Genomic DNA, 25,630 nt, shown 5'->3' with positions numbered 1-25,630 from the left:
TTACAGCCCTAGTTCAGTGGAACTCCGCGCCCTGTGTAAAAATCCGCTCCCAGCGTTCTCATTCCACACCTCAGCTGTTCCCTCTCTTGACATGATTTATTTTTTACTCGTTTGTTTATTTGTTGGCTTGCTTCCACTTCGGTACTTGGCCGAAGATTCTAAGAGCTGTTATCTGACTATCCGAATCAGTTAAGACCTCCAGATCCTAGGCAATGCTTCTTTCACAAAGATGAAAACCCTTTGGCAGGCAGGACAGTTTCAAGCCATCCCAAAATGTCTGTTAGTGCAGCCCGAAGAACAGTGCTCTGTGATTTGTCAAAGAACTTGCAAGAAAACTGGAAGATGTACGAGCGCTATACACAAGCCAAAGCGTGGCTGTTCCGTTCTCGATTTCTTGGGTCATAGCCAAGATATCTCTGGCCTAAGCAACCAACAACACTCCCGGGCACCTCTGATCCAAGCCACCTCGGGAGGGCGGGGCGCCACGTCGAGCAGCTACTGGTCCAATTTGCCGTCGCTCTGTTACACTCAGTTGGCAATCAGAGAGGTCAAATTACCCGTGCAGGAGGCTCGATCCCATCTAGATCTATGATTGGCTGAGATTGAGGGCAGGCACCGAGACTTGCCGAGCATCAGCTGGTCGGAGTTGTTGTCAATCATCGGGAGCAGACTCCTCCCGGTCTCCATTTGGCCAGCGGCAGAAAAAAATTTTCGAGCATTTCCAGAGAGGAGATTGTGGCCTCCCTAATTGCTAGCTCTGGAGATTCGCATCAACAAGAGAAGTCAGCCTTATTTATCAACCTTCTCTTTACTTCCATTAGCTAGTTAAGAAATTTACAGACACAACCATCACAAGGTAAGCGCTTGAATAGTTCAATTCGCTCATTCCCCTAGGTTGTTGACGGGAATCTCTTGGCGGTCCTCGGAATGGAGCGTTCCTCAGGAAGGCGGAGAAATATGGGATGGGTTACTGCAGCTTCCTCGGCCTCGTTTTGAGGCCCAGCCCCATGCGCATCACCCCGGGCTCTGTGTGCCGGGTGGTGGGCAACTGTTCCCGCCGAGGCCCACCGAGGCTGCACCCGGGCATCCGGCTCTTCGGTTGCTGCAATCGGCCTTGAACTTGACCTCAGGCGGGAAGTGTGCGTCGTGGGAGCGGGGCTAGTAGGGTGGGCACAGTCGGAGGGAGGGACAGTGGGGAAAACCAAAGCCGCCCCAGATTCCCTGTAGCGAGGCCCCCCAGGTGCGCTCCAGCCCGAGGGAGCAGGCGTGGCCACTGCGGGACCTGTTTCCCGGAATGAAGACCCGGGGGTGCCCGGAGATCTGCTGGGCTGCGCTGGCCGGAGTCCTGCCGCGTCCCGATTCGGCCAAGGTCAGAAAACCAACTCAGGACCCTGTCCTGCGGGGTTTGTAAGGAGGTGGGTGTAGAGAAGGATTGTAGAGCCCTGGTGGCTCGGATCTGAGGGCTTGTGTTTTGCTTTGCTGGGAAAGCACCGTGTCTTAAGGCCAAGTGGCTCCTGGTGCCTGTTTCTGTAGATGAGCACATTCACCCGGAGGAGACAAAGATGAGGCTGTGGGTAGAAGCAGCTAGACGATTTGGAGTCTCAAAAGCGCCGCTGGTGTTTTGTGGTAGGAGTTGGAGAAATAGTAACAGCAAAAGCCCCCAGCCTCGCCCAGGTGCCCCAGGTGGGAAAAGCAGATGTGCCCCCTGCGGAACCTGAACTCCAGGGAGAAAACACTGGGGGCCGCCCGAGGTCTGCAGGGCTGCGCGGAAGGGAAGGTGTTTGCCCTGCTAGATAGAGTGTAGAAACTGGAGACCAGATCACCACTGCATGACAAATGTCATTGAATACGGAAGCTTTGGATAATGAGTTCTTGTTAATAGCTGTTTTCCTTGCAATCTGAGTCTCTTTTTCCTTGACAACGTCAGCACCCCTTTCACAGAATTGAGTAGTAAGTACTTTTCATTACTAGTCTCAGTTCGCCCGTCTAAACAGACGCCCGGGTTTTGTTGTTTTCTTTGCTCCTGTAAGCGAATACATTTTCTTTCCTCCTAAAAGGAGGTAAGGACATCGAGTGCAGATTTGCTAAAATACATTTCTGAGATTTTTCAGATGATTTTAGTTGTTTATTGGGGTGCAGTGGGTTTTCATTGGTGATGATGGTAAAGACATTTGGAGTTTAAGAATATTAAAAATCGGCTGGTGATGTCCCTTGGACTTGGCCGGTGAAGTTGCCTGGTGCCAAGCCTGCGGCTTGAGTTCTGCCACCAGATAGCAACAGAAGGCGCACCTCCAAGGCGTCCTCTGACCTTTGCCGGCTTGCACTGGCACATACAATAAACAAATAAAATGAAAAAATATTAAAATTACCTTGTGTTTTCCATTATGATAAGTTAGCACAGTGCCACTATGCAGGTAGTTACCGCACAGGGTTCCTGGAGAGAGGAAAATCTAAGCCATATCAGTAATGCTGCTTGCCAGAACTCCCGATTCTGCCAGGGCTTGCTTAAAGTGGTAGCAGGAAATTTCCCTTTTGAACTGTTTTGGGCATTCATCAGCAGTTGAACTCAAATTCCCCGTGCCAAAACCTGCTATAGAGACAGTGCCTCTTTTTTCCAGAAATACAATGGAACAGCTCTGGAAGTTAAACTGCTGGACAAGCATCACACGGGAGAAATATGAAGAGTAAAATCGGTGCAGTCGTCTTGCAGCTGTGTATGTGGGCGCTTGCGCTGTAAATTCAAAGGGTGGTTTCAAAGGTTGATGAGGCAGATGCATTTTTCAATCCTGATGTTTTTGTTGTTGGGACAGGATCTCAATTAGCCCAGGCTGGCCTTTAACCCCTGGTCTTCTTGCCTCCACACCCTAAATGGTGACATTCTAGGGGGTCAACCACCCCACAAAGCTCCTTTCCTGATGTCTTTGGCCTGGGATTGCTGCTCCGTAGAAGTGAATTTCACCAGTGCTGTCTTGAAGCGACTGTGCTGAGGAAGTCTCACAGCTTCCTTAGCCTCTGGCTGCGATTCCTGCTAGATGGAGTTACTTACATGGGGACAACTTGGTTCTAACATTGACTTCTTTCTTTCCTTTCTGGTCACTTTTAAGTATCAGGTAGAGGAAGAAGGTAGGGAGACTGACTTTAGTCATAGGACTCATTGTGGAAACGGTGGAAAGGCATGTTTTCAGACGTTTATAATAGATAGAATGCATAAGGTATTTTTAATTGTGTGCATGCACGCATATAATTTTAAAGACCAACGTTGATTAAATTGTGATACTCCATTTGTGTTTTGATTGAGAAATAAAGAATTTGAAATAGTTCAGGCAAGCATTCTTTTTTCCCCTTTTATGTACAATTACCAATATATTTGAGATTGTTATGTTGTATATCTAGGATTCCAAACGTATTATTTATCTTTATTTTCTTCCTTACCACAGTTCAAAGTTACCTTACTGTTAGTAGACTATGCCATATGCGTTTGTGTATATACTCTGAATTCCTTTTACTTTTCTGGGACATTTTTGTGTAGTAAAAACAGTAAAAGGGTGATTTCACTTTGAAAGATTAAATATAATTGTTTAAATGGCTTACTAATATTGGTTAGCTTAGATTTCTAATCCGCAGATTTACGAAACTCTCCCTGATTAGTAACAACTAGCTAAGTAACTGCTTTTTAGTGGACAGCTGAGAAGCTTATCCCAGCCCACTGCTGCTTGCTGGTTTGACAAAGGCAATGCTTGGGCATTTGTCAGGCTGTTTTCCATTCTGTTTAAGGGCACAGCTTTTTGTTTTGTTTATTGCTATTGTTTTAAGTGTTTACTGTCTCTCACACTTCTGTCGTTGTTCCCCCCCCCCCCATCTGCTGTTCTGTTCATGGTCATTTCTGCACCTGTTCCAAGATCTCTTGGTCTGATGGGGAGGGAGGGATGTTTTGGGGTTTTTTGTTTTGTTTTGTTTTTTTGTTTTTTCCAAACTTGAAACAGGGGGTGTCTTTCTTGATGTACAGAGATTTGTTTGGTTTGGGGTAAGGGTGTTTGCTTTTCTCTTGCTGTTTTTATCTTTGTTTGGGGGCTGCTTAGGTTTTGAATTGAGGGTCTTATGCAAGCTAAGACCTGGCTCCACCGTTAAGTTAGACTTCTGGCTTGTGTGGGGGTTTAATTGAGAGGTGTGTAACTTAGAAACACAGGTTGTCTTTGAATAGTTTTCCTGAGGCTCTAAAAGGGATCTGTGTGGTTTAGATTTGGTGTGGTTGGCAAAGGAGATGGAACCACTTAAATCTGTTTGTCTAGGTGGTGCTGACCGAGTTCCGGAGCTGCCCACACTGAATCTCAGCCAGCAGAATGCTCGCCAGCAAGCGTTCCTCTATAACTGCTCTGCTAACTTTCTGAAGTGACAGTGTTGATAATATGAGGGAAGGTCACACTGATGTTTATATCGGCTCAAAGGAACTGTCCGCTGGTACTTTAATTTTATCACTCACTAATATATCTTGTGAGCATTTCTTCTCTGATGAGAAAGCAGTTGTGTTTATCATTTGATTTTTTTGAGGGTTAGAGAGAAGCATAAGAGAAGGGCCAGAGAATTCTAGAAGAGCTATTTCAGTCGTTTGTCTGCTGTCCTGTTACTTTAAGGTGGGTATATGCTTGCTAAGTAAGTGTGCATGAGCTAAAGTCACCCACACAAACTTATTTTTTTATTTTTCACACATATTGCTTTATCTGTTAGAAGTAATAATTACTGCTGTGCCAATCACATCCATCAGTGATTAATAATTCTAATAATGCCACATTATGTTAGTTTGACATTTCTCTTTGCTGTCACCTATAAGACATATTTTTATTGAAACCTGTGACTCGGGGGGAAACGGTCTGAAACATTTGTTTTGGGCCAGGGAGATGGCTCAGAGGATAAAAGGGACTTGCTGCCAAGACTGGTGTTTTGTCCCTGGAGGCTACATGGCGGAAGGGGAGAGCCAGCTCCCTTCAGGTATTTCTCTGACCTCCTCGTATGCGCCAAGGAACTTGCACTCCACGCCCTTGTATAAGTAGATAAACCAATAGGTGTGAAAAATGAATAAAAGCAGGATAAGTTTGTTTGGGTGACTTTAGTTCAGGTTGCTCTGGGCCTTGAAGGACATGGTGCTGGAGGCGCTCTGATGAGGACTCCATGGCGGGTAGCACCAGGAGGACATGTGCGAGGGGACAAGTACACTCCTGTGCAGGGAGCCAGAGAGCAGAGTCAGGGCCGGCTGGGCCTTCCAAGTAAGTTGTTCTATTGGGAGCTAATGGGCTGCCAAAGTGTGACTTGAAATTTTTATGAGTCCAGTGTGGGGTTGAAGGTCTGTAAGCACCCTGGAGAATCGCTAGTGTGAATCTCCATTCAAAGGCTAAAGAAGCTGGGGTCTGGTGTTCCCTGGATCAGGAGGAAAAACATGCCCTTAAGAAGAGGGCCTAGCTTATTAGATGATGTCAACCATACTTAGGATGAGTCTTTTGCCCTCCATTTGCTGACCAAGCACTAACTCGTTTCTCATGGTCTCTGAAGACATCCTCACAGATACACCCAGAATGTGTGCTGCCAGTTTTCCGTGTATCTCAAAATTTGGTCAAAACATTTTATTACTTAAGAAAAAATTGCATGCAGTGTATTTTGATCATACTCAACCCCTCCTCCCCCACACACACTCTTCCTCCTAACTTTTCTAAAATCTACTTCCCAGTCCCCACTTTTGCCTTTATGTCATTTTCCCCCCTTGACCATTGTTTCCAATTTATATCATCCATCAACTCACGGATGTGGGGCCTTCCTGAGCATAGTCAACAGACCAGCTGCTACACCTGTAAAGAAAAACTGGCTCTCCTTCTCCCAGAATCCACCAGCTGTCCGTAGCACCTCAGGAGTGGGTTGGGGGAGTTCCCATCAGCCCTTCCTTCCTAGAATGGTGACTGGTTTGGTCTTGTGCAAGCAACCACAGCTGTTGTGAGTTCGAGAGTGCAGCAATGGTGTCAACTTTAGAAGACACTGTTTCCTGCCACTCCTCCCCAGCGAGTTCGAGAGTGCAGCAATGGTGTCAACTTTAGAAGACACTGTTTCCTGCCACTCCTCCCCAGTATGGGCTCTTAAAGTCTTTCTGCTCCATCTTCTTGGATGGTCCTTTAGGAGAGAAGTGTTTTCTGAGTGTCCCTTTGATCGGTTGTGAGTTTCTGCATCAGTCACTGTCCACACACAAAGCAACATCAATGAGGTCTGAGAGCGGCACTCATCTCTGGGTATGGAGATAGGACTTTCCAAGGCAGTCTCTGCGGACAGAGTGTGTGTGGGTGGATTCAGCAATGGGGTCTTACCGTAGAGTTCTAGTAGGCAACCAAGAGCAATCACAGCAGCCTGTATTGTGTAAAGAGTTTCTGGTACACCCCTGACAGACAGCCAGGGGAGGGGTAGAGGGTATCCTACACCCAGCCACGAACTTTTATTTGGCTACATATGGCTTCCAGAAGCATCAGCATCTCCTGTGTATAATTTCTCTCTCCCTCTCTCCTCACTCCCAGAGGATATTATATGTATTAGGTAGTTTGTATGACTTTTTCAAACATCCTTAGTGTTAGTTATCCCTCTCCCTACCCCCTTCTCCCACCTATCTCCCATCCTCATCAGGATTTCTAAGGGAGTTTTTTTTGTATTGCATCTTTCTTTGACTGTCTTACCTGCTGACCAGGATAATAGCCCTTCCCACCCTTAGCTGAAAGTTATCGTTTAAAGTTTGTGGTGTGGGCTAGAGAGATGACTCAAGGTTAAGAGCATTTCAGAGGTCCTGAGTTCAATTCTCAGCAACCACATGGTGGCTCACAACCATCTGTAATGAGATCTGGTGCCCTCTTCTGGCCTGCAGGCATATATGCGACAAAACACTGCATGCATAGTAAGTACATTTAAGAATAAATAAATAAAATTTGCGATGCATTTCTGCATATATGAACTCCAGCTGGCTTTTTTTTGTGAATGTTGATGCATTTTGGCGGGATTAATTGATACCATCATATCCACAGGCCCTGAAAAGATAGATTTTTTTAACTCATTTTTTTATTATGAAATAAATTTCAACTGTTTGTTTGAAACAGTGTTCCACTGTGTCTTCTAGACTGATCTGAACTGAATGGAAATGATTCTTCTTACTTCATTGTCCTCAGTAGCTAGCACTACAGACACAATCCTGGTTTGTGTGGTTGAGAATAATATAATACCTTTTTCCAGCATGGAGTGGGAAGGGGTGCATCAGTCCCCAACTGAGGAACTCTGGACAACAACAGATGGCCTCTGGGGGAGGAAGAGTCAGTTTAAGAGACTGGCTCCCGGTAGGTCAACTGCGCCCCTACCCGGTGGACCAACACCCAGGAGTACATTGAAGTTGATGGGCCACCCAAGTATAGAGCTGGGATGTAGGGTGGACCTTGGAGACATTGGTAGGAAGAGTTAGGTGAATATGACAAAAATACACTGTATGAAATTCTTAAAGAATGAATAAAAATATTTAAAGTAAAAAAGAAATCCTGATCCCAAATAGTGTCTTTGTTAAAGTTGGCTACTCTTTGAGTATAGAATTATTATAAATATTCTAGCAACCGCTGTTTTCCCTACTTCCGTCCTTAGGAGAGGCAGTTGTTCTTGTTGACAATTACAGTATCTTGTCTTTATAACGGCTGAGTTGGCGAGGAAAGGATCTCTACTTCCAGAGTGGGGCCTGAATGACCAGCGTTTGTGTGGTCACGGCTGAGTAGCATGTACCGTGTGACCTTGCTTCATGCCTGCCGAATCAACATGTTCATTTTGGCAAGGCCCCAAGGTGATAGCAGGTTAAATCGGAGATACATGTGTTGTTGGTATATGCATATTATCAACTGTTATAGAATTCAAACACTGTGAAGGGGGTAGGTAAATTATTTGATTCAGCATTCTCAAGAATAGAATGTGGAGTCCGTACACATACATGCCTGCGCGCACACACAATGTCAGACTCTTTATGGCATCCGATGATGTATTAGCAGTGTTTTGAATTATTGACTATAACCTTGTCTTTGCTCCCACCCCTAGGTACATCAATTTTCTTCAAGGAATTCTGCTATTGCTCTGTCTTTCCCTGTGACTGAGGCCTTTGGCATTGCAGTATGCTATCGGCGGCCTTAATTACTTTGGCCAGAAGTGGCGGGAACCAGGTGAAGAAAAGAGTGTTGCTAAGCTCCGTCTTCCTGCAGGACAACAGGCAGGTGACTCCTGCCTGCTACAGCTCCACCACCGAGCCCAGGTGTTCTCGATTTGACCCCGATGGAAGCGGGCAGCCAGCCACTTGGGACAACTTTGGGATCTGGGATAACCGCATCGATGAGCCAATTCTGCTGCCACCTAGCATCAAGTATGGCAAGCCAATCCCCAAAATTAGCCTGGAGAACGTGGGCAGTGCCTCCCTCATTGGCAAACGGAAAGAAAATGAAGATCGGTTTGGGTTCGCACAGCTGACAGAGGAGGTGCTGTACTTTGCAGTATACGACGGGCACGGGGGACCGGCAGCTGCTGACTTCTGTCACACGCACATGGAAAAATGTGTGACGTATGTATGACGACCTTGGTGTTGCAGTTGCTCTAGGCTGTTGAAATAGTCTCCCTGTGGCTGAGATAGCCAGTGCAGACCAAATTCCTCGAGTGCACACGTGCCACGGCATCAGTGTGTGCGGTAGTAAGCGTGGCCTGTGTACCCGTTGGCCATTTGAGAAACGCGGTTGAGAATCTGCGCCTCTAGACTACCATTTCCAGTAAACTATAAAGTACAAAGATAACTTGTGAGAAATTTTACTCATGTGTGTGCTCACCTGTGTTTGTGGTAATTTGTGTGTGGAGTGCGTGTGTGTGTGTGTGTGTGTGTGTGTGCAGGCATGTGTGTGTGTGCATGCATGTGTGTGCGTGCGTGCACCCATCTGTGTGTGGAGGCCAGAAGTTGACATCAATGTTTTTCCATATTGTTCCCTACTTTACATTTTGAGATTGAGTCTCTTGCTGACTGGAGCTCACACTTTTTTTGCTAGACTGGCTGTCCCATGAGCCCTTTGGCTTCTGTGTAAAGCTGCATGTTGTCTTTAGATGGAAGGTAGGGATTTGAACACAGGTCTTCATGTCTGTACAGCAAACACTTTACCCATGGAGCTATACCTTTGTGTTCCTGAAGAAGTATTTACTCTTGTCGGCACAGAGAAGTTTACTTATTGTCTTAGTTACTTTTCTGTGAAGACACATAGTGACCAAGCAACTTATAAAAGAAAGTTTATTGGGGACTTGCTTACAGTTTCAGGAAGTTAGAGTCCATGACCATGATGGCGGGCAACATGGCAACAGCCAGCAATAGCTGAGAGATGATATCCTTATCTACAAACGGGAAGAGAGAGAGAGAAAGAGAGAGAGAGAGAGAGAGAGAATGAGAGAACGAGAACTGGCTAACTCAGAATGGTGTGGGGTTTTAAAACATCTTAATCCTTCCCCCTCCCCCCCCCAAAAAAAAAACAGTTCCACCAGCTAGGGACCAAGCAGTCAAATACATGAGCCCGTGAAAGCCATTCTCACCCAAAACACTCATGTTTTTGAGACTCACACCGCTTCTAGAATTAAAGAGAGGAGACAGTGTGGCAGTCATAGCCATGGGCTACCGTTTTACCTTCCAATGTATAGTTAGAGGCAGTTTGTCAGTTGAGTTTTGCCTGATTTACCTCATTCTACAAACTCAGCGATTTAAGTCAATCGGGGTTGCACTACTAAGAATTCTTTAAGAACAGGAAAGGACTTGGGGATCGTGAGAAGGCTCAGAAGATAAGGACCTGAAGCTCTTTCTTTTTTTCCAATTGAGACAAAGACCCAACCACTTAAACTATATCTTCAGACAGCCTTGTTTCTTTTTTGAGGTAGAGTGCCACATCCTAGGCTGGGCTAGAACTGATTATTTAAAAACAAAGATGACCTTAAACTTCTGATCCTCCTGCCCTCACCTCCTAAGTCTTAGTATTACTGGCGACCACCAGCACCACTTCCCCCCGACTTAGATTCTCATGCCTTTGCCTTTAAGAAGCCTCGGGTTTAATGTAGCTCAGTTACTCCTACCTAACAGGGAACTCTGAGTTGCCTCTCCAGCACCACATACCTAGAGCATGATGGCATGAGCCTCAGCCCAACAGTGACAGACTTCACAATACTTAGTGCATTCAGAGACCTCAGTTCTTGAATTCTCAGCGAAAGCGTCTGAGAGGAAAGCGTGAGGCCTGTTGTGTGGAGTGGCTGCTGGAGCACTGCCTGAGAAGAGACAACCACTGCAGAGTGATCGCAGCTTTCTTTCCTCTCCCCAAAGGGATCTGCTTCCTCGGGAGAAAGACTTGGAAACAGTCCTGACCATGGCCTTTCTAGAAATTGATAAAGCCTTTTCCAGTTATGCCCACCTGTCTGCTGATGGTAAGCCAGTCAGGGCATGCCTCAGAGCCTTAAGGATTGGTGGGGAAAGGGGAAAGCGAAGGGGAAGGTCTTCAGTGGTGGGAATGTTGTTGTATGTTTGCTTGTGGGGAGTTTTTACAGAAATAATTTTATACAAAGAATCCTTTTCAATGCTGTTTAGAATCTGGACTGATGTCAGGGTCCCGCTTTTATGTTCGATAATGACCTTTCAGAAGGGGACGCTCCAAAATGGTTGTTACTGAATCTTAATTTGAAAAAGATTTTAAAATGTTTCAATCTATGTGATGAATAGTTTTATGGACAAGATGTCCGTACTAAGAGGATCTCATCCCCTGCCAGACCACTAGTTCAAACACTGAAGGATAATCCCATCTGCAAGGTTAATAATTGTTCAGCATTTACTTTAGGGAATCAGAGAGAGGGATTCGTGGGTAAAGGTGCCTGCCACCAAGCTTTATCACCTGAGAGTTCTAGCCCCAAGACCCACATGGGGAAAGGAAAGAAGCAATTTCCATATGTTCGCTTCTGACCTTCACACATGAGCTATGGCATGTCTGTGTGCACTTAAAAACAAACACATACATGCACACACAAAATAAATGAATATATATATATATATATATATATTATTATTATGTATACAACATTCTGCCCGCACGCCAGAGGAGGGCGCCAGATCTCAGTACAGATGGTTGTGAGCCACCATGTGGTTGCTGGGAATTGAACTCAGGACCTCTGGAAGAGCAGTCAGTGCTCTTAACCTCTGAGCCATCTCTCCAAAAGAAGAATATTAGCAATAAGTCCTAAGTCTGGCAGAAAATGACTGATTGGCACCCATTTGTATAGTCAGAAGGAAGATATTTGTCTTCTCTTTCTCCATCTTGCAGATTTCCTATGGTAACTAGTGATATTTTTGGTTTTGTTAAGTATAAGGACATGACAAATGTATTTAAAAAAAATCCATGTACTGTGCTAAGTTTTTAAAGTAAATGTTTTTTGTTTTGACTAAGTTTATCAAAATAATTTCAAGAAAGTATATCCAATATTTTCTAGTTAGCTCACCAAAAGTGCATTGATAATAAAGTTAATTTTGCAAGCGTCTGCAGCAGCCATGTAATGTGTGCTCCTGGCTGACAGGCTACAGCATTGTGGGGGAGTGTTGCTCTTAGTTCTCTTAACTTTTAACAAGCAAAGCGCCCCCCAGGAATGCCATTTTCAGCCAGACGGAGATTCTCCCCATTTCACACACAAGGAGCTCCAACTCATAGAGAAGAAATGGTTAGTGGAGATTAGGACCTTGTTCATTAGCATATTTAATAGCAAGATGGGGGAAAGTGTACCATTTAAATATCAGCCTCCCCACCACCATCCCTGTTGAACCCAGGGCCTTGGAACATGCCAGCCCCTGCCTTCTACTGGGAGATGCTTACCATCACACTCCCCAGTACACTTGACGGTCCATTTGTCTGCACATGTAGTTTTCACTTGGTGAGTTATTTGAAATCATTTTGTCTTCTTCCTTTTGCGCCCAAAGTTATCTCCCCTTCCTTTAGTGGGGACTTGACAGAGGGTGCGGTTTCTGCTTAAGATTTAGCTTTTGTTCTCCTAAGGAGTAAAACACATAAAGAGCAAGTGAAACAGTTTCTCATGGTTTTACTTTTTGGGGGGTGGGGACAGAGTCTCAATTAAGCTTCCCAAGCTGGTTTGGAGCTGGCCATGTAGACCAGGCTAGCCTCAAACTCACAGAGAAAGGTATGCGCCACCACACCCAGCATTTTTAGAATAACAGCTGTATTTACTGCCCATGACTCATAGAACACAGTGTCCCAGAGCATTGGCATATGGCCAACACTAAAATTCATTAACCCTTCATGAGTGCAATCAAGCTTTTTTAAAATGATATAATCAATGCTGGTGATTAAAACCATCAATATTAAACTTGGTGTCGAATTTAAAAACATTTACCCTTAATAATTATAATTCAGGAGATGGAATTTATAACATTTAACTTGTATGTATATTTTTAATAATCATAATTCAGGAGACTTTGAATTTGATTTGTACATCTTCTAGAGACTTTTTAGATGACTCGTACAATCCAGTTGTTAAATAAATAAAATATCATTTATTTCTAATAACCAAAGTAAGATATATTTTGCTACTTTAGTTGCTCATTCATCCTTTGGAATAATCTTAGAACTTCATAAAGATGTCTTAAAATTTATTATTCTTTTTAATGAAGAACTGATTAAAAGGGAACAAAATAGGATGGCACCCTGTGCACTGTTTAAGACAGGATAGTACCCAGTGCGCTGTTTAAAACAGGGTGGTACCCAGTGCGCTGTTTAGAACAGGATGGTACCCAGTGCACTGGTAAGAACAGGATGGCACCCTGTGCACTGTTTAAGACAGGATGGTACCCAGTGCGCTGTTTAAAACAGGGTGGTACCCAGTGCGCTATTTAGAACAGGATGGTACCCAGTGCACTGGTTAGAACAGGATGGTACCCAGTGCGCTGGTTAGAAAGTGTTTAGAAAGTGTTCTGTGTACTATTGTGCATATCATATGCTTCTTAAAAACCAGAGTTTGAGAACTATTTTAAAGATATATTTATAAATATCTCTCAGATGGCAAAATAAAGTTACTAAAGACAGAATACTATGTGCTAGTCTTTCCGGATCAGATTAAATGGAAATTAGACCTGTCTCACATAAGGTTTCAAAGTTATCCAAATTTAATTTTTTAATTGAAGTATTGAGTTGAAATACTATTTTAATGTTTTTAAAAGGTATTTTAAAGGTAGATAGTACACTCTTTTTGGTGTGTGTGTATTGAGCCAGAGCTAGCTGGCAAACATTCTCAATGACCAGGGTTACCCTTGCTTGCTGTCTTTCCTCATTTCTTTGTATCTCCCCTACTTTCACTTCCCCCGAACCCTTTCTGTGAGACAAGGGAGTGGGGATTATTTTTTAGCAGACCTCATACACCGAGACAAGTGTTCCACCACTGAACTAGCCTTCCAACCTTTTAGCATCATCTTCAAAATTTTAAATTCAATTTATGTCAGTCTTTTACATTTAGTCAAACCAAGCAATGAGTTAAAATACCCTCCCTTCCTTTTTTTTTTTAACAAATAACCATTTAAAACAAAACAGATGGTAGGCAAAAAAAGTTATACATGTCAAGATCACCGATTTTAAATAAATTTTGCAGCAATATTAGTTTATAAGGATTATTCTTTACGCAGCTTAATAATCACTGGGGGTGGCATTAGATTTTACTCTTTTTGTTGCTGTTCCAAATTGTGGTCATTTTCCTTCTCTTCTATCGTCCTGCAGCACTGCGGAAAGAGAGAGAGAGAGCAGCAGAAACACCTGCTTTAGATTGCATCAAGTTACAAACATGATAAAAAATCTTATCATTCAAGAGCCACACTGGCCTTCATATAAACATTGAATTTAAGTCCTCCAACTGGAAACAGTTCTTTCCGTACTTAATTCTTACATTATATGCTATGAACAAATGGCTTGTGTTCTGTTTCTGGCATAGGGGGTGTTTTGATTGCCTCTCCATGTAAATTGAAACCCCCGTCAGCTGGTGTAAACTATAGTACTTCTATGTACTGATTATCGAATATAAATTATTTTGTTTAGGGGACAGTTCTAATATTGCTATGACCCAAATTTATACTTCATTGTTTTCTGACCCAATAAAAAGACTGAATTTGCTATCTTCAAGATTAAGTGTGTGTGCACGCATGCGCGTGCGTTTGCGTGTACACTCGCAACACACATATGCAGATACATGTCTGTGTCAGCACTGGTGTTTTGGTACAGATGCATACGTGCGTCCTTTTTTTCTATCTTAGAGTTTCAATGCTATGAGAGATGTTAGTCTGATGGGAAAAACAGACACTATTAACTTGAAGCCGCTGAGTGTTGAAATCATTGATGTAGCATCTCCTGCTATAGTATGTGATTTGCGAGGGAAATGTCCCCTACTGGAAACCCTCCTCCTTATTTTGCAGCTCCCTCTCTGCTCCCCTTTGTGTTACAGGATTGTTGTGTTTGAGCGTAATTTCTGGGTGAAATTCCCCTTTGCCTCTGTGCGTGTTGTTTGTGGCAGAGAACTGTGCCTCCTCAGCAACTCTAGACCTGGAGCCTGTGGACTCTCTCTGCTGGGCTTCAGCGGAAAGAGAGAGCTGTCTCGGGTGAAAAGAGTCTCGCAGTGCCTAACCCAAGCTGCTGGGACATTTCTATTTCCTCCTTGTCCCTCTAGTGAGAGGATGTACGGTATAAAGTATCCAGTGAGTGTTAAGTCTTACTGACAATGTCTTAGTTTTCTAGTTTTGTTGTTAGGGCAGACGATGATGATTGTTACCTCTGTGTTAACTGTTACATGGAAGTGCTGATTCACTAATTTATATTCTTAGATGCATATCAAGCCAGAATCAACGGTTAGTTTTGAAACCTTCCCCATATATCCTGAGATTTTGAAACTGGGAAGGTGAGTTGATAAAAGCCCAAGGTCTTTTAAATTCAGAGGTGAGAGAGCTGGGAACTACAGCCCAAACTGAAATTTCATTTATACATGCTAATTCTTTTGTCGTCTTCAGTTAAAGATCACGTGATGAAAAGCTGTTGATGAGAGCTAACGTGAAGAGTTCATGATTCCCTGGGCTGGTAGCATCTAATGCATGCCTGACTTCTTTTAAAGCCATTTGAAAGTAGATCATATAATTGACTGAACTGTATATAGTCTATTGTTGTATAGACTTTGACTAATATCAGGTTGAAAGTTGCAACGCTTGTAAGATAAGCATCACTGGTCCTTATGTTAAAACATTTCTGTCGTGTGCTGACATACATCTCAACGTTGCTGTGATATGACAGCATTGCTTTGATCTAATGGTTCCAAACTCAAGAGATAAATGGGAATACAGTGCAATTGTAGATGCCGTTTCTCAGTGAACTTAGCGTGACCACAAAAGACTGAGTAGACTTTATCCATGCTTTTCCATTTACTTTCCTGATTAAAGCAGGCATTTTAATATAATGACTGGAAAATGTATTCATCGCTTTCCAAAATGCGTTATTTGGTGAAGTTTGAAAAGTTGTCCCTAAAAAACATCTTGGAAAGACTTGTCATTTAAATCAATTACAGGTTTTTAAATCAGCTAATAGCGTACAAGTCGCCTTTGGAAGGTCAGGAAGCTGTCTACAAATATTACATAGAGCAACAATCAAGTGATTGGATATAGAATTCGTACTGCAAAAAAAAAACTAATCCAATTAAACTTTTGACAATGCTTTATAGGATTAGCAGTATCACTAGAGATAATTCCTGCTTTAAATGAGTTACTTCTCAACTTCCTCCACTTCGCTGTATTGTCCTTCAGTTCATAGTTTGATAGTCATTCCACTCTCCACAAGGCTCCACGCACCTTCTACTAGCGGTAAACAACACAGAACAGGTGATGTTATAATAAATCAAAGGAAGACGCACAAAGGTGATAGGCTTGGGGAGAAAAAGAGCAGCAGCCTCAAGCCTAGTGACGCTGGGCTTTCCTCGATGGCAGAAAAGATGTACATTGCTGACATATTCCTGCCCAGGCAGGGCTGCAGGAGTCGCAGCTGGCCATGCTCATCTGCTTTGGGCTGCAGATTCTGTTACTGGATACTTTTGGAGCTAATCGTGTTGAGTATGTCATGTTGATGAGGAACTGGCATGAATTTCATTTTTACCATTCAGATCTAGAATCTAAGGTGTGTGTGTGGGGGGGGGCGGTAACTTTTCTTCAGGCATAGAGCCAACAAAGATCAAAACCAGAAATGGATATGGTTCTTTAACTGTGTGCATGTGTGTGCGTGTGGGTGTGAACATTTATAAATTGTAGTTCTAGCAGGTAAAAAATGTCTTGAAGAGCAAATGGTTTGGACTTGGCATTTCTCTCCTCCCCTGCTAACTAGTACTGCTTTGACTGGACAGGAGTGATGAATGAAAGAGAATGATCCAAATCTCATGATTTTAGAAAGGCGGCCCACCTACTGGGCCCGGCAGATCTGCCATCTGCCATAGCAGCCAGATTAGTGGCATTTCCGTGTTTTGTTTTGACACCTGCTATGCACACGAAGGCATCATCATTGTGATGCTTTTTACACAGAGACCGTTTGGAGACACTGATGCTTTGCTCGCCAAGTTAGCTTGCCAATCTTTCTGTTTGCATGGAGCCTTGTAACTGAATTAAATAATTAATTGTTTCTCTGCATGGTCTTCCTTGGTTTGTTGGCAGGGCATTTGCATAGCTCTTGTTAAATTAGACCGGTACCGGCCAGCCTTCGGTTACAATGCTTCTGTTTTATTCTTAGTAAAAATCCCATATCTGTCGCTAACTGATACTCTGTTTTGTAATATTTGTAGCAAGCCTCCTGACCTCTGGGACTACTGCCACGGTAGCCTTGTTGCGAGATGGTATTGAACTGGTGGTAGCCAGTGTTGGAGACAGCCGGGCTCTTTTGTGTAGAAAAGGAAAACCCATGAAGCTGACCACTGACCATACCCCAGAAAGAAAGGATGAGAAAGAAAGGTACTGCCGCCATGACCAGACATTTTATGGGGTGATACCTGTAGTTGCCATAGAAATGAAACGTGGCATTCCCTCTGCTGGCATAAAACCCCAGGGCCTCTTTGCAAGCATTGCTGTGCATAGCCACTACCTCGGGCCAGATTTTCTTGTTTGGGGTGGTTTGGGTTTGTCGAGACTGGAGCTCACCATGCAGCCTAAACTGTTTTCTCCTTTCTCAGCCTCTCAAGTGCTGGGCTATCAGGGTGTGTACACCATATGTGGACTAAGTCTTTCATTTTTATCTAATTTATTTATGGACTTAAAAGTTTTGGCATTTACCATGGGCTTACCTTAAACTCGAAATCCTCCTCAGCCTTCCTGAATTCTTGGATTATGGGTATGGGCTGACATAGAAGGCTCCGGATTTCAATTTTTAAAGTTGGTATTTAAGCCAGTGCTTTAATTTCCTATATTATTGTCATCATCATCATTGTCATTAATTTTATCTTTTCCTAACTAGGATCAAGAAATGTGGTGGGTTTGTGTCTTGGAATAGCTTGGGACAGCCCCATGTAAACGGCAGACTCGCAATGACGAGGAGTATTGGAGATTTGGATCTTAAACCCAGTGGCGTAATTGCAGAGCCCGAGACAACGAGGATTAAGGTAAGAAGGGGTCAGAAACACTGGGAATGACCCGAGACTGTCCTGGAAGATTTACCTGAAGGAGATGTGTTTTTCAAGGGGGAACTAATGTGTGCAGAATAAACTTTCTAAGTGAGATGCTAGTTTCCACTCTGAGGAGGGTAATGTCTTTGGCTTTTGTTTTCCCCTGGCAGAGGGGCTCTGTGGCCATCCTTTCCGAAGCCTGCCAGACAGAGGCATTCTCTCAGCTCGGGAGTCATTCTTGGCCTCCCTTCTCCACTCAGTTCAACACTCAGTATAACGCCTCTTTTACTCTAAACTGAGCCCAGCATGATACAGGTCCCGCTGTTTGCTTCCCTAGAGCTCTTGAGTCAGCTTTCACAAATGGTAGGGCATGAATGTTCAGAATTCAAGGAAGGATTTCCGGCCTTAAAAAGATGTCTTATTCCAGGTGGTGGTAGTGCACGCCTTAAGTCCCTACACTGGGGAGACAGAAGCAGGCCCATCTTTTCAGTTTGAGGCCAGGCTGGTTTACAGAGCTAGTTCTATGATAGCTAGAACTACACAGAGAAACCCTGGCTCAAAAAAAAAAAACACACACACACACACACAAAAAAAACCACCTCATTTTGTGAAAAAGAATACTTACGTAGTATTTGCTTTGTGGCAACCTCTGTTCAAAAGAGATATAACTTTCTTCGCTTTAAAAGGAAGAGAAACAAATTGAGATAACAGGACAAGTTAAAGTAAAAAGAGGCTCACACCGTCGAGTGACGGAGGGGTCAGCCAAATAATACAAGCCGCATTTAAATCCAGACTCTCGGCATTTGGCTGTCTGGCCTCTTTCTTGGTATTGCTAGGTAAAAGTTTGGTTTGTCCCAGGTGGTATTGATTCTCAGCTACATTTTCAGTTTGCCCATGAACTCTGACCCACTTGGCCACTCTGCAAAATAGATAAAGTTTCCATGCTATTGGATCACTGGAAGACACAGCCTAGTCTTAATCACATCTGTTTGCTTCTGATTGCAGCTCTACCATGCGGAGGACAGCTTCCTGGTCCTCACCACAGATGGGATTAACTTCATGGTGAATAGTCAAGAGATCTGTGACTTTGTCAACCAGTGCCATGATCCTAATGAAGCAGCCCACGCGGTGACTGAACAGGTGACGTAGCGGAGCTTCTGGTGGGAAATTCCCAGAGAGAAGAGGATGAAGGACAGCAGAGGCCTCTAGTGTTTTAGCTTGAGTACAGTGAATTTGAACACAGGGTCTCTCGCGTGCTGGGTGAGCATTCTCCTACTGAGCAAGGCACAAAGCCTTGAGAAAAACAGAGCTCTGACTGTTTAGCTTTGTATCTTGTTGTTAGTGGAATCGACTTATAGGATGGGATTTTAGTGATTCATATTTCAGGACTGGAGAGATGACCCAGATTAAGAGCCCTGGCTACTCTTCCAGAGGTCCTGAGTTCAATTCCCAGCAACCACATGGTGACTCACAACCATAATGAGATCTGGTGCCCTCTTCTTGTGTGTAGGCATACACGGAGGCAGAACACTTTATACATAATAAATAAGTAAATCTTTTAAAAGATCATATTTCTTGTTTGTTTTTCCTCACTGCCTATTATTTTATCACTATTTTTAATGGTTACTTTAACAACTATACATAAAGTATAATGGTATATTTGATACATTTTAAACGTGTTTTTCTCATAGGATTTGTTTGTAAGCCTTTTATAATCCTTGAAGCTGTTCATACCAGACATCTTTTAACTCAGGCTGTGAGATCTTTTGATCTGTTTGATGCTAACTGCAACCCTAAGCCCTTCTGAACAGTACTGACTCACTATTTGAAATGGTTTACAGTCCTGCTGCAGGCACTTTAGTTAACGCCCACTTAACCATGGTAGAAGGAATACTACAAATGTTTTTGTACATACCCATTTCTGAGATTTTAGATTTTAAGTTAGCAAACCAAGGGGTAGGTTTCTAGTATTGTTTTCAGACAAGCATGTTATATTTTCTTCCTTTTTATTCCTCTCCAAAGCTCTTAAGTTCTTCAACTAAATTCCTACAGGCAATTTTGTTGGTAAGAATTAGCACTTATTAAGGCTTTTCCATGATTGGCACCATGCTAAGGGTCTTGGGTGTGTCCTATTTGGGAGCCACTCAGCAGTGTTTCTCAGTTTAAAGCTGTTTCAGTTGCCAAGATTGGTATAGTGGAGGATGGGAAATAGTTGGATAATCTATTGTTCATGTGCAGTTAATAACCATAGTGGAACATAGATACAGGGTTGAGACAGTCGCAAACTGTGTTAGATAATTGCATTTGTTAACTGTGTAGAACCAGTTGACTTTGTGGAGAAAGGATGCTGTCTGTTTGCACAGAAGTCCAACAACTCCAGCTCTTCGCTTTTCTCCTTCTCCCGGCTTCTGCAGGCTCTACAGTATGGTACCGAAGACAACAGCACTGCAATCGTGGTGCCCTTTGGTGCCTGGGGAAAATACAAGAACTCTGAGATAAACTTCTCATTCAGCAGAAGCTTTGCCTCCAGCGGGAGATGGGCCTGATCGCCAGCCTGGACTCAGGGTTCCTCTGCTGCAGGTGTCAGCGGGCATAGCAAGAAACTGGTAATACCCAGAAGGCCACCTGTCCCTGTGTGTCCCTGTGAACTGATAGATCCCAATGCAGTGTAAGCTTACCAGCCATGGGCACGGTAGTGTTTTCATAAACCCTCATCACTATGTGCAACTGTACATGCTCAGCGTAAGCCCCATGACAAAGCTGTGAAGCCATTGTGAGTCTCCACGCTGAGTGGGAGAGGAAGTGGTTTGGTACACTTGATGAATGGTAAATCTATGTGCTTTGTTTTGTGATGCTAGAGAGTGAGTCTGGGGCTTTCAAATCTTTAAGATTACCAAGCAGATCTGGCTTCTTTTTAATGAGTTCGTTCTTTATTCAGTTGGATAGGTTTTTCTGAATTTTGACAGCTAGTCAGTGCATTATCTTCAATGTTTCTCTTTTCTTTCTCTCAGTGTTTAGCCCTGCACTCCTTGGTTCAGTCAGTTTTCCTACTTCGGTTTCCTGGGTACCTGGGACTCCAGGATGCTCCAACTTACAAGTGTCTTTTTTTTGTTTGTTTATTTTCATTTTGAATGTTTTAGAGACAAGCATAGATTTACTAAAGAAAAGTACTCCCAGGAGATGCAGAAATTCCAAGGGAGGAATACCCACAAGTGTTATTTTTTAATAAATGTTCCAAGGAGTCAAAATGAAAAACTTTTCTGTTACTGTATCTTGTACTCTGGACCATTTATTAGTAAACTTAACCCTGCAAACTTCTTCAGACAAAAGACAGGACTGAAGTGTATCCGGATTTGTAAATAGCCCTCTTGTGTATTTGAACTCTTTTTAGCCCCTTCCCCATCCACTCCCATTTTTCTGCAGTTAAATGTGCCATATAGCTCCAACTGTTCCTTAATGTCCCAAGGAAAATGTACAGACTCCTTGATCAAAACATGTACAGGGAAACACGGACAGTGTTTCTGTTTCTTGATGGTGTATGTAAGTTTGTTGTTGTGTGTTTTGTAAACAGTATATTTGTATCACTTTTTCCCCGCACAAAGTAAGCTAGTTGGGTCATTTGTTAGTAAAGATAATGTTGCAGTGACTCACACTGCTGTAGACATAGCTTGAAGTTTATGTCTCCATTTTCCTCATTTCTGAGATTTATGAGGAAGAATAAATCTTTTAGAAAGTGTATTCAAACATGTCAATTTGCTAGGTAAATTAGGAATGTAAACCTACACTCCTTTTTTACCTGAATTATAAATTTGCTGTTAAACTGTGAATCCCTAAATGTGTGTTTGGAATTAATCTATAGTTTATTTTCACAAACTGTGTAAATTTGGTATATGTGTGGTGTGTGTGTAAATATTTTGAAGTAATATAACATTAAAGGGAGCAGACTTATGGAGCCTTTATGAGTTAGCTTTAAATTATTGATATATTTATCCCGAAGGACACTCAGCAGATCGAGTGGTTTTCTGTAGTAAACAATCAGTGGTTATTATTAGATAACCACTTGGATTAAAAATATATATGGGGGCCAGATGTGATGGCCCATACCTATAATCTCAGGACTTGGGAGGAAGAGGTAAGAGAAGGAGGATGGTGACTGAGATCAGCCTGGGGCTGCATAGCAAGTTCCAGGGAAGCTTGAGCCACAGCTTATCTCCTAAACCAAAATATCAACAACAAATGGCTATAAGATACATTGTATTATGCATAACTGATGTGGATAACCAAAGAACAGAAGCAGCCATATTGTATGGTAATTTGAATATAAAATTGTGGGATATGAAAAGACTAGGTAATGTTAAGGGTGACATGGAATTTTGAGGCAGAAACAAGAGAAAAAATAATGAAACATATATGCCTTCAAGTCTGGCGTGCTTTCTTCCTTTAATTTTTGTTTTAAATACCTAGTAGAAAGAAAATGTCCCAAAATAAATTTTTCATCTTCTTGTTTTTGGGAAATGGAAAAAAATATATTTTCATTTTACCTGCCTACCCTATTTAGAACAGTCTCAAAAAAGAATTTAAGGTCTTTTCATGGATGTTAGTCGGAAGGAGGAAAACATTTGCCAGGCATGTTAGTTTACATGTGCCGTTCCAACGGGTAGGAGACTGTGGCAGAGGAATCCTGTATTTGCTATGCATTGTATAACAAGACCCCGGCTCAGGAGACAAACAAAACCTACAGAAGGAGCAGAGTCTATGTGTTCACTGTCTAAAATGAAGAGGTGCAGGGAGACTAGCAGAGCTGAGGCACTTTCTTGTTGAATCAGGTGTTGGGACAGAATTATGGAAACAACTTTTAAGAGCATTGAGAACTTGTGAGCTAATGCGCGCATAAAAATGACAGCATTCTGTATGTAGCATTCTGATGTGTGGCATCCTGGTGTGTGGCGTCCTGGTGTGTGGCGTCCTGGTGTGTGGCGTTCTGATGTGTGGCGTCCTGGTGTGTGGCGTTCTGGTGTGTGGCGTTCTGGTGTGTGGCGTCCTGGTGTGTGGCGTTCTGATGTGTGGCGTTCTGATGTGTGGCGTTCTTGTGTGTGGCGTCCTGGTGTGTGGCGTTCTGATGTGTGGCGTCCTGGTGTGCGGCGTTCTGGTGTGCGGCGTTCTGGTGTGTGGCGTCCTGGTGTGTGGCGTTCTGGTGTGTGGTGTTCTGGTGTGTGGCGTTCTAATGTGTGGCGTCCTGGTGTGCGGCGTTCTGGTGTGCGGCGTTCTGGTGTGTGGCGTCCTGGTGTGTGGCGTTCTGGTGTGTGGCGTTCTGGTGTGTGGCGTTCTGGTGTGTGGCGTTCTGGTGTGTGGCGTTCTGATGTGTGGCGTTCTGGTGTGTGGCGTTCTGATGTGTGGCGTCCTGGTGTGTGGTGTTCTGGTGTGTGGTGTTCTGGTGTATGGCGTTCTAATGTGTGGCGTTCTGATGTGTGGCGTCCTGGTGTGTGGCGTTCTGGTGTGTGGCATTCTAATGTGTGGCGTTCTGATGTGTGGCGTCCTGGTGTGTGGCATTCTGATGTGTGGCGTCCTGGTGTGTGGCGTTCTGGTGTGTGGCGTTCTGATGTGTGGCGTCCTGGTGTGTGGCGTTCTGGTGTGTAGCATTCTGGTGTGCAGCGTTCTGGTGTGTGGGCTCCATTTCTTCTCTGAGTTCTTTGCATTACTGCTGCTCCTTCCCCACACCCTATACCCCTCCCCCAGTTTGTTTTTTTTTTGTTGTTGTTGTTGTTTTTTACTTTGAAACCGGTTTAGAGTAAACTGGTGGAATTCAGAGACCTGAGGGTCATTGATAGATTGAGGTAAATTTAGATTTGACAAGGAGGAGTCTGTGGATAATGGCCTTGGGTGCACTTGACCCTGTTTCTTCTGGAAAAGACTTTTGGTGCTGGTGGTGAGGTTTAGTGTGTGTGTGTGTGTGTGTGTGTGCATATGTGTGTGTATATACATGCATGTGTGTATATGTGTGTGTGTGTATTTGTATCTATATGTATTTATTTTTGGAAAGACTTGTCTTAAACCCCTGAGTGCTGAGATTATAAGCATGTGCTTCCAGGCCTAGTTTTACCTGGAAGAAACTGAAAACCCTGATCAAATCATCCTTGATAAAGGATAGAAAGTGCTGGTCTCCATAGGGGCTGGGCTGTAGCCTTTCCTGCAGCCTTTCTTAACATATATTTGTTGAGAACAAACCTGAATAAACTACAAGTCAGTATGAAAAAAAATACATGTGTCTATATTTTCTAAGTCTCAATATTAAGATATAATTTAAAGAATATAATTATAATCCTATGTATACGCGTGCCCCTGTTCTTGCAAATGGTACAATAGTGGAAAGAAAGGGACTGGTCTTGCATACTTTTTAACTATGAATTTTGCTGGGAGTTTGCATGTGGGTCTAGGCTTGGTATAAATGATAAAATACAGAAAGTGTAATGGTTGTGTGTATGTGTGTGCCTTTCATTTACATGTGGTTTGTAAAAAAATCTCTTTTGTGTTGTGCCTCCTGTTATTTGGTGAAATGTTCTTTAAAGTATTGTGACATTTTACAATTATAAATTATAAATATCTTATCAATTCAGAAGTAAATGTAGCCCTGTTCCCTGCCAGCTGCTCACTTGTCAGAATTCTTTGTGTCTCTTGACTGCTTCAAATCCAGGCATTTTTCCCCCTTAGGGTTGAAAGATCCTTCGGGAGGGATCCATTTTGCTTCTATGTACTGTATGATATGAACCTTCCCATATTACAACACTTAAATTTTTACTTTGAAGAGGTAGTAGCACATAATCTAAAATACAGAAATTATTTGAGGTTTGAAATTATTTAAAATTTGATTATTAATTGTTAAAGAATGGATATAATTAATCTCGTAGTAATGGGAGAGTAAGAAGATGCTTCCGAGTGGGACCTGGGGAGTTCAAGTTTAGAATTAACAAGTGTAGCCAAGTGTTGCGTTTTCCTTTACTGCCAGGGTCCCCCACATGCCTGTGTCTATAAAACAGTGTCCTGAGAGTTGGGTTGTTACATTACATTGAATTTCTTGGCTTTCATTCTAGGAATGGCTTAAGCAGGAATAACAAGTCATGTTTTGCAAGGTAAATAAAGCAGAATGGTGACTTGCCTGCTGCATTTGACGGCTGGGAAAAGACCAGCTGGTTCTGTAACAGCTCCCATTGGCCGCTGGATGGTTAGAACATCAGGATGGAGTCCCGAATTCTGGGCTCTGAGAACTTAGATGTGTCCCACCACCAAGAACGACTGAGCTGACATTGGATTCTAGGGCAGAAGGCAGCACAGCGATGTGACCTAAATTAATTGAATTTCTGCTGCAGTTCTCTTGTGTGCATTTGTTTTGCAATTTCCAAAGTTCTGCTTGGTACAGTCCCTTGTAGCAAGTCTGGCTATTCTTGTAAATGTCTGTCTCAGTGGTAAAAACAGCCTAATAAAATGCGCATATTAAACTCCTCTGCTCCACTTCTGCTTATTTGGCATCCAGATTGTTCAGTGTTTATCGTGTCTGATCTGAATGGAATAAAGGATTTAGTGTCAATAAAGACTTGGGGACTTCCTTACTAGCTGTCTTTGGGTTTCTGTTGCTGAGAACAGACACCATGACCATGGCAACTCTTACCAAGAAGACATTTAGTTGGGGCTGGCTTACCATTTCAGAGGTGCAGCCCATTATCATGATGGCGGGGAGCATAGAGGCATGCAGGCAGGTGGGGTGCTGGAGCTGAGTGTGCAACATCTCGTAGGCAACAGGAAATCAACTGTAACATGGAGCAGGGCCTGCTTATTGTTGGGGTTTTTCTGTCCTGCCCGGTACCCCACAACTGTTTAGCCCCAAAGAAAATCACACATAGGTCTCCATAAATTATAAGCT

General features: G+C 43.2%; 1 protein-coding gene across 8 annotated transcripts; it reads left to right on the top strand.

The window, feature by feature from the left end:
* The first annotated feature begins 693 nt into the window (after window positions 1-693).
* Window positions 694-21,247, top strand: LOC121439768 (protein phosphatase 1K, mitochondrial). Of its 8 annotated transcripts, none has more exons than XM_041640391.1 (10): window positions 694-856; window positions 2,619-2,714; window positions 4,290-4,458; window positions 4,555-4,631; window positions 8,250-8,602; window positions 10,382-10,482; window positions 16,903-17,068; window positions 17,568-17,712; window positions 18,721-18,855; window positions 20,130-21,247. In XM_041640391.1, the coding sequence occupies exons 3-10, from the start codon at window positions 4,407-4,409 to the stop codon at window positions 20,259-20,261; spliced, it is 1,161 nt and encodes a 386-aa protein (XP_041496325.1). In that variant the 5' UTR covers window positions 694-856; window positions 2,619-2,714; window positions 4,290-4,406; the 3' UTR covers window positions 20,262-21,247. The 8 variants fall into 8 exon arrangements, with proteins under 8 accessions (XP_041496325.1, XP_041496323.1, XP_041496324.1 ...); XM_041640389.1 differs by having other exon boundaries at window positions 4,549-4,631; XM_041640390.1 differs by lacking the exon at window positions 2,619-2,714 and having other exon boundaries at window positions 4,549-4,631.
* The last annotated feature ends 4,383 nt before the right edge of the window (window positions 21,248-25,630 follow it).

This window comes from Microtus oregoni, unplaced genomic scaffold, assembly GCF_018167655.1.
Source record: "Microtus oregoni isolate MIOR12 unplaced genomic scaffold, Mior012 000062F_ref0000492, whole genome shotgun sequence".
Taxonomy (NCBI): Eukaryota; Metazoa; Chordata; class Mammalia; order Rodentia; family Cricetidae; genus Microtus; species Microtus oregoni.
This window is presented reverse-complemented; position numbering and strand designations above follow the sequence as displayed.

What these genes read in the sequence shown, in the direction of transcription:
- LOC121439768 (XM_041640390.1), top strand. Translation starts at nt 4,407, where the DNA reads ATGAGGGAAGGTCACACTGATGTTTATATCGGCTCAAAGGAACTGTCC. An exon ending in CTCAAAGGAACTGTCCGCTG is followed by an intron (nt 4,459 to 4,548) that starts GTACTTTAATTT and finishes GATTTTTTTGAG; the next exon opens with GGTTAGAGAGAAGCATAAGA. An exon ending in TGCCCACCTGTCTGCTGATG is followed by an intron (nt 10,483 to 16,902) that starts GTAAGCCAGTCA and finishes TAATATTTGTAG; the next exon opens with CAAGCCTCCTGACCTCTGGG.